The following is an 8941-nucleotide window of genomic DNA, read 5'->3' on the forward strand; positions in this document are numbered from 1 at the left end:
ATACGTGTTAACATTAATAAATGCTATTAACGAAAGCTTATTATATTTGTCGTCTTTATAAGTCAGGTAAAATTTGGTGGGATGCGTATCATGATAGCTTAGCTACATTAAAAAATCGCCCCAAATAGTTTTTTAAGTAACTGACATACCTACTGGTTTAATATAAGACATGAAAATTTAATCATAATTTCAGGGGTTTGTTGTTTTAATTAAGGTAATTTCATCCTTGACATAGGCAACGTATTCACCTTGTAATTGTCAGTTAATGTGAAATTGACAACCCTTAAAATTTGGCGGGAAAAATTATGTGACGAATCCACTTTACATCAGCAGAGACGCCACTGCTCTCTGTAGTTCAAATGTCAGAACTTTAGACCCAGTTTGAACGTTTCATAACCTCACTTCAAAATATCAAAACACGGTGTGCAATGCGTAGGTATTTACTAAACGTATCATACATTGGCACACTCTTTAGGTTTGTACACATTTCGTTTGCTCTCCAAGTTACAAGTGCATTTATAGAGGTCTTCAGCGACAAGTTGGTGTCGCAGAAGCAGAGGGAAGGGCAAATGATTTCCTAACCGTTCAGGGACAGATTGAGTTTGGTTTGAAGAGACTACACCCTGTCAACGATCCATGTGTTGTACTATCGAGCAGGTTGTACTCTACCGCTAACGATCTCTCAGTTTACCACCTTATTTCAGAACGGATGCAGGTGTTCACGCACTACATAACACCATGCACGTCGACTTGCAAAGGGAAGGAGAAATGCCTTATGAACCTTCGTATATTTCGGCTCGTTTAAACCAACATTTTATGAAAAACGAAATACCAATCAGAGTGCTATCAACTTATTTAGTTCCCGATGACTTCCACTGTCGACACAAAGCCATTTCACGCACATACCTCTACAGGCTGGTCGTGATTAAAGATAACACAACAATGATAACACAGCATTTACCCCTACAAGAATTCGACCGCTCAATATATATAAGGTGCCTCGTCAAGATTGCACAGATTTAATTCTAACAGAAAACTCAGTTCTAGCGAATTCAATTTTGAAAAATTAAAGGAAGCAACTCGACTATTCGTTGGCCATCACGATTTTCGATCGTTCATGCATAAAGCGAGTAAGGCGCCCGATTTGATCACGAGAAAAGTTATGGAGAAGTGTGAAGTTTTGGAAACGAGACCGTTTTGGTCAGAATCGTATGCGTGGCCTTACTGTGTTAGTGCAAATAGGGAAAATTACAAAGCGTACGAGATAACTTTAAAAGGGAGTGGATTTTTGCACAAGCAGGTAAGGTGAAAATGGGGTGAGGTGCCACAGAAATTACTTATTAAGCTCCCTTATTATTGTTTAGCCTGACCATTCAATGGCCTGACATAGTCCGCCCCTTGCTGGTAAGATAAGCACAGCACAGTAGCAGTGTGGGTTGCGTGTCGTTAGGCGCATTTTTTTTTCACGTACAGTAGTGCGTTGTTTTTGTAATTTTGGGCTACTTTTTCCCTTTCTCGAGGATAATAGTTAGGAAAATGACTGGTGAGGAAATATTGAAGTGCGAGGGCCCTTCGGGGCCGAGTACTTTAATTTCCGAGTCAGGTAATGACATTTTACTGACGAGTTTTGTATTAAATTTTACCCGAAATCGTCTTTTAATACAAAATTATAATTTTTATATAGAACTTTTGATTAATGTCAATCTGTCAGTGATGACAGGAGTCATTATAGACATTTGGAAATGTCAAAAATGCGGCCGGTAAAGTGACGGTGCGGCCGGTAAAGTGACAGGTGCGGTCAGTAAAGTGAAAAGCGGCAGGAAACGTAGTCTGCTCTGCCCCTGTCATGGAAACTCAAATTTCCTGACAGAAAGTAGGCATGAAAATGGAGGTTTCAGGAAGATTTTGGGTAAAAAATGTTTCCTTGAAGGTCCGAGAAGGAATAGACTAATTCTAAGCAACTTTTGTTCTACATATAAAGTTTTGACTGAAAGTTAGTATTTTTCGATCTATTCGCGAGTGAAAATGTGCAAAAAGTGTCCGACGCCAAAATTGAAAGCTGAAAAAAACAAAAAACTGCATTTTTCAGCGAAAACTCGCGTAAAAAAACTTTTTTATTATACCTGAATCACAATCTCCGTTTTAAACACTCAAATGCGTGCGAAAAAGGGCCTTTAAAACACACGTGCTTTAAAGTTGCTAAGTAACGATACTTCAAGTATGACTTTTGAAACTGTCATCTGGATGAAATAAAAAATCCTCTTAGGTCGCTTTCTGTAAATGCAGAACATTTCTTTGGCTTTTGTACCTATCCTTTGGTTGAAGCTTTCACAAACGCGCGTAATTTAGGGTATGCTTCCAAATCTGTTCCACTTTTTAATCGCAGCATTGCTTTAAAGTTTTGAATGAATGCACCAAAATATAGAAGATTTAAATACCTTTGACATTTCCTTCATATATGCCAGCATTATGGATGCATTTAAGGCTCTATTCGTAAGTAACTTCCTATTCATCCATGGAAACAACTTTTCATATTCTTTATAATAGGCTTTACTGGAGTTGGATTTTACACCTACCAACGTTTGTTTAGATTTTACAACAATCGATTTAATGGACGGTGTATTATCTTTTTCAACGGAAATCATTTAATTCACAAAGACGATGATTTTTTAAGCAAACGTCAAGTGACATTTCCATGGCAATCGTGAAATTACGAACACCCAGCCCACTTAATTAGACATGTATTCGAGTATAACGTCAATATGACTTCATTGTATTTCCTATTTTTAAATTATACTGCAGGTATAATAAAAAATACTATAAGATACACGTGTATAATTCGTCTTTAAAGCACTTGCAACGTTAAAGGCACTCCGCTTTGCGTCGTGCCCTTAAACTCGTTGCGCGTGCTTTAAAGACTTGATTATACACTTGTATCTTAATATACTATTATTTATGTTTTTCTTTTAAACATCCCTAGCACTAAGAGAGTTCTGACAAAGATAATGTTCTCGTATGGAGGTTAAATTTTACCATCAATGAATTTAGGATTTCTAGGGGATCCTTAATCTAAAGCAAAATATTTGAACCCCAAAAAGGTGGTATAATCTACGGTTGAAGGCATTTTTATAAAAAATTAAAAATTCCGCAATTTTTTAACGGTTTTAAAGTTTCCTGAATTGAATGGCAAGAATTCCAGATCTTTTTTATCTCAGAGAGACTAAACCCATGGCTTCCTACCGTTAAGATCTTTGACCTCTAAAGAATTTACTGCCTACATAGATTTTGTTGTATTAATGTCGTAAAGGGACTTTTGGAAGGTTTAACGATATCCCAAAGCGTTTAGCTTTATCCCTTTAAGATTGTGACATGTTGCACATTTTAGAACTCATCACAGAAGGTTAATTTTCCAAGGGGTCAATTACATGTTGGTGCAGCCCCAATTGCCTTATCTCTACTGCCCTAAAGTTCCCTGATTTAAATACAGTTAGCAACAAACGAATTCCTGGTTTACCCAAAAAAAACTCAAGCTGGAAGTTTCCATCGTTGCGCACGTTTTCACCCTCTCAAGGATTTAACATTAAGTAAATAAATTAAAAATGACGTTTCACAGTCCCTTATTAGATGTTTAGTTTTTGTAATTTTTAATCAAAATTACAAATTACAACAGTCATATGCATTATAGGTAATTTAAAAGAGTATTTTCCAATTACTCATTCTTATCTGACCAGCGTTCCAATCGGATGTTTCTACGTCATTTTGAACCAGATGTACTTATATTCGAAATGCAGATTAATTACGCAAAATTGATCAGTATCCTTAAAATGGTTTAAAAACATCAATTAGCACATGAAATGCAATCCATTTATAGTTAAAAAAAAATGTACCTTTAGTTCCATTGTGCTGCGTGAGTTGCAAAAACGATCTTCCACTCCAATTTTGATGGCGACACAAGAAACGACGCGATTATTAATCATCACATGCCAAAATTTTACGAAAAAGTCAACGAGAACGACACTATTCGCGACCGACGACATTAAGAGAGTGATTAATTTATTGCATTTTGAAAAACACGTCCGCCTTATCTTCAGGAACAGGTGGACGCGCTAATTTAAAACACATGTGCGAAATCTGACCAAATTAATTACGGATAAATACGAGCGAATTAAAATTTGAAAACGTTTGATATAGAGGCAGTTTTTTACTCATCTTTATTCTTGGTTTTGATTTTGTCCACTACTAAACAAATTTTCCCTTTGACTTGGCTCAAAAAAAGGAGCCGATGGACACGATAACAATGTACATCAAAGACTGGGATAGTCCAAGGACGCGTGTTCCTTCATAATTGGTCCCAATATGAACCAGAAATATTTTTCAAATCGGATTTTTTAGTCTAGTCGTTGAAGCTAAAACATGGCGATACCGTGTATAATTTTGCCAACTAGCATAAATTTGCATAAAAATTTAGATTTTGATTTAAATGACCTTTACTGCAAAGTTAATCCTTTGTCGGGGGTCGCTTTTGGTTTTTTAGGGGCGCAGATGTTTAGTTTTTGCAATTTTTGATCTTTAATCAACATACAGAAGTCCTGTATAAATAATAATTTAAGAGAGTATTTTCCAATGACTCATTTTTATCTGACCAGTTCCAGTCATACTGATAGCCAGATGTTGCCACGTAATTTTGGGACATGTTTACTTATATTCGAAATGCTGATTATTACGCAAAATTGTATGGGAGCAAGTATACTAAAAATGGTATTAAAAAAATCAATCACCACAACCCATCAGTTAAAAAAAACTGTACCTTTAGTTCCACTGCGCAGCATGGGTTCCAAAAATGATCTTCCACCCGAATTTTGATATTAATACGAAAAAACGACGCGATAATTAACCACTGCATTCGAAAATTTTACGAAAAAGTAAGCGAGAACGACACTATTCGCGACCGACGACATTAAGAGACTGATTAATTTACTGCATTTTGGAAAACACTCCCGTCTTATCTTCATGAACGGTTCGCAGGTGCCGAATATCGACGCTCTAATTTAAACACGTGTGCGAAATCTGACAAAAATAGTTACGGAAAAATACGAGCGAATTAAAATTTGAAGACGTTTGATATAGGGGCTTTTTTTACTCATCTTTATTCTTGGTTTTGATTTTATCCACTACTAAAAAAATTTTTCCTTTGACTCAAAAAAAGGAGCCGATGGACTTGGAGACGATAAAAATGTACAGCAAAAACTGGGATAGTCCAAGGACGCGTGTTCCTTCACAATTAGTCCCAATATGCACCAGAAATATTTTTGAAATGAATAAATCGGATTTCGTTGAAGCTAAAACTAGGTGATATCGTGTATAATTTTGCCAACTAGCGTCAATTTGCATAAAAATTTAGATTTGGATTCAAATGACCTTTACTGCAAAGTTGCCACGTAATTTTGGGACATTTTTATTTATATTCGAAATGCAGATTATTACGCAAAATTGTATGGGAGCAAGTATACTCAAAAATGGTATTAAAAAAATCAATCACCACAACCCATTTATAGTTAAAAAAAACTGTACCTTTAGTTCCATTGCGCAGCATGGGTTCCAAAAACCGATCTTCTACCTGAATTTTGATGGTAATACGAAAGAACGACGCGATAATTAACCACTACATTCGAAAATTTTACGAAAAAGTAAGCGAGAACGACACTATTCGCGACCGACGACATTAGAGACTGATTAATTTGCTGCATTTTGGAAAACACGGCCGCCTTATCTTCACGAAAGGTTCACAGGTGCCGAATACCGACGCGCTAATTTAAACACGTGGGAATTTGAACAAAATAACTATCTTTCGACGTTACGGAAAAATACGAAAGAATTTGAAAACAATTTTTTACTCATCTTGATTTTGATTTTCTCCCGTACCCTACGTAATAAAGAAAAAGGTTTCCTTTGACGCTCAAAAAAGTCGCAGAGGGACTTGAAAAAGATAAAAATCAGACGCAGCAAAATCTGGAATATTCCAAGGAAGCTGCTGCGTTCCTTTACAATGAGTCCCATTTCATGCAGCAGATAATATTTCTTGAATAAAAAAATCCAATCATGGACACGGCGATACCGCCCAATTTTGCCAAACAGCACCGATTTGTACAAAAATTTCGATTCCTTAATCTCTACTACAATGTTGACCCTGTGTCAAGGTTTTTTGGGGGGGAAGAAAACTACCCCTGTTCGAAAATAATTTTAAAATTGTGATCATCTCGAGTTAGTAACTCGTACCTACTGCTTGCATTGTTTATCTCGTGACTACTCGCCCTCACGTCTACACTATTCGAGATATGTGTGCGAACCCCCATCATATCGTTTCATGGTTTTGCATATCCCCGTTTCCGCGTCGGTTTGAGTGGACCTTAAGATATTTTAGGATTGAAGGGGAGAAATTTAGGGAAATTTGTTGAGAACCTGAGAGAAATTGGCAATACCTCTTTCTAACGGGAAAGTACTAAGAAAAAAAGCGCGAAAATTGAATGCATTAGAGCTCGTCAAGCATGCGCCTTTGGGCTTTCGCATGGAGCAATGCGGGATGGAATTTGCCATTGCGTAATACAAACACCATTACATTAACATTGCTCTTGCAAGAGAATTTCTAACATAAATACCAAGCCCCATTAATGATATTAAAAGGTATTGACCACACGTAATTAGGATAACTAGGATATTTAATTGCAATAATTGAAGTGTAATGCGCATTGTTGTCAGATTACACACGTCACGACAATCTTGAAATTTTGATTTATTTTGCTATTCCCATGTTATCAGCAGTGAAATACTTGCGTGCGGTTTATTATTTCCGAAATTTCTGTTTGATATCCACCTGGCACCGAAGGTAGATCGTTATTATAAAGTAGATCGTGGCAACACTGCGTGCCACTTCCTTTTTCTGTAACTTTTACGTGCTGCTACAATTCTTCCCATTGTTCTACGTGATTATTTCCTACTTTAAAAGCAAGGAATTGTATTCGGCAGTCTCCTGACAAAACGTAATTATACTGTTTATTATTTTTGTGTATAAATATTGTTAATTGTTGGTACACGCGTGTCTTAACCTAAAAGCGACCGGGTGGACTTGGAGGGAACCAAAGCGTAATGGCTTCCGTTCAGTAAATTATTTCCCGATAAAAAGGTATTTTGTGTAATACGATAATTGAGATTCTTATTTGTATAGGTCCGGCGTACCGTGGCTTCACTGATTGCTGTAGCAAAAGGTATTGTGACTCCTAAAGACATAAAATTTATGCTTGAAATTCCATCACATCATTCCTGGAATTCAAAAATTAAAACGGTACCAGCTCAAGGTCTCTACCTCTGCGAAGTGGCATATTCTAAGGACGATCGGGACACGTTTAAAGAGCGGCTCGACTAATTTTGCTTGCAAACATGGTAGGTTCACGTGTGTATGTAGGAGGGTTACCTTACAGAACGACGGAGCGGGATCTGGAGCGTTTCTTTAAAAGCTATGGTCGCATGCGTGACGTTCTGATTAAGAACGGATACGGTTTTGTTGAATTTGATGATTATCGTGATGCAGACGATGCAGTTTATGAATTAAATGGTAAAAAACTTTTAGGGGAGCGTGTGACTGTTGAACGTGCAAGGGGGACCCCGAGAGGTCGCGATCAGTGGTCTATGCGCAGTGATCACCGCTCCCACGAACGTTACGGGCCTCCAGCTCGGACGAACTACAGAGTTATCATTGAAAATCTCTCCTCGCGCGTCAGTTGGCAGGACTTGAAAGATTACATGCGACAAGCCGGCGAAGTTACATACGCAGACGCACACAAAGAGCATCGCAACCAAGGCGTTGTCGAATTTGCCAGTTACTCTGACATGAAAAATGCCATCGAAAAATTGGACGATACCGACTTGAACGGCCGCAAAATCAAGGTGGTACAAGATAAACGTTCGCGCAAACACTCCTCAAGTAGCCGTTCCAAGAGTGGTTCTCGCTCACGTAGCCGTTCCAGATCGCCGGTGAATGGTCACGGTAGCAAGTCACGATCGCGCTCCGCCTCCCGTGGAAATTCCCGCTCGGATTCCAGAGAGAAATCGGTCGAACGTTCAGACTCCCAGTCCCCAAGGAACGAGAAGAGGTCGCCGTCACGTGAGAAGTCTCGTTCTCGATCGCGTTCCGTGAGTAAAAGCAAGTCGAGAAGTCGATCTGCGGATTAATTAAGAAGTTAACGGACTAAAGTGACTTATTTTGTAAGATTTTGAGTTATTTTTTTGTAATCACTTGACGAAGTAGCATACCTGAAGTTGTATTTTCAATTGTACTTGGTAATAAATAATTGATTGATTTATAATGGACTTTTCGCAACAATTGCAAAATGCCAAAATTGGTTTAAAAAATGTAAGCTCTGTCGTAAGATATCCGGACGGTCGATCATTTCTGGAGAGTCGCGGGCAGAATACAGAAATCGAAAGCACTGTCGGTTATGTGATCGACACCAAGCCTGATGATATCCCTTCGCGAATTACCGAAAACATTTACTTGGGATCTCAAGATTGCTCCGAACTGGAGGTGGTCACCAAGTATAATATAAAGCATGTTCTTAGCCTTGGTGTGAAGCCCTTCTCATTTGCAGTCAATCACAGGTTTGTCAAGTGCCTGGATTTGCCAGAGACTAATATTCTGGACATTTTGCAACATCAATGCTACTATTTTATTAGTAATGCCGTTAAATTGAAAGAAAATGTGTTGGTACACTGTGCCGCTGGTGTTTCGCGATCATCCTCTATTGTTATTGGTTACTTGATGGTCACTGAAAAGTTATCTTACGAAGACGCGTTTAAGTTTGTTAAAAGTAAGAGATCTTGTATTAAACCCAATTGCGGATTTGAAAATCAATTGAAAGGTTTAGAATTTACAGAAATGTATTTTTGA

At 37.9% G+C, this 8941-nt stretch overlaps 3 protein-coding genes across 3 annotated transcripts; all 3 read left to right on the forward strand.

Annotated features, from left to right (window-relative positions):
• The first annotated feature begins 393 nt into the window (after positions 1–393).
• On the forward strand, positions 394–1488 carry LOC116177239 (tRNA pseudouridine synthase-like 1). The gene is made up of 5 exons (XM_031496158.1): positions 394–475; positions 523–657; positions 705–995; positions 1042–1300; positions 1365–1488. Exons 1-5 carry the CDS (start codon positions 429–431, stop codon positions 1383–1385), a joined length of 753 nt encoding a protein of 250 aa, XP_031352018.1. The 5' UTR covers positions 394–428; the 3' UTR covers positions 1386–1488.
• A 5389-nt stretch (positions 1489–6877) lies between these two features.
• Positions 6878–8357, forward strand: LOC116177238 (serine-arginine protein 55-like). The gene is made up of 2 exons (XM_031496157.1): positions 6878–7037; positions 7223–8357. The coding sequence occupies exon 2, from the start codon at positions 7435–7437 to the stop codon at positions 8224–8226; it is 792 nt and encodes a 263-aa protein (XP_031352017.1). The 5' UTR covers positions 6878–7037; positions 7223–7434; the 3' UTR covers positions 8227–8357.
• Positions 8358–8359: 2 nt separating this feature from the next.
• Positions 8360–8941, forward strand: LOC116176229 (dual specificity protein phosphatase 19). Its single transcript, XM_031494711.1, has one exon. It carries the CDS (start codon positions 8360–8362, stop codon positions 8939–8941), a length of 582 nt encoding a protein of 193 aa, XP_031350571.1.

The sequence above is a fragment of the Photinus pyralis genome, unplaced genomic scaffold, assembly GCF_008802855.1.
Source record: "Photinus pyralis isolate 1611_PpyrPB1 unplaced genomic scaffold, Ppyr1.3 Ppyr1.4_LG7, whole genome shotgun sequence".
Classification (NCBI taxonomy): domain Eukaryota; kingdom Metazoa; phylum Arthropoda; class Insecta; order Coleoptera; family Lampyridae; genus Photinus; species Photinus pyralis.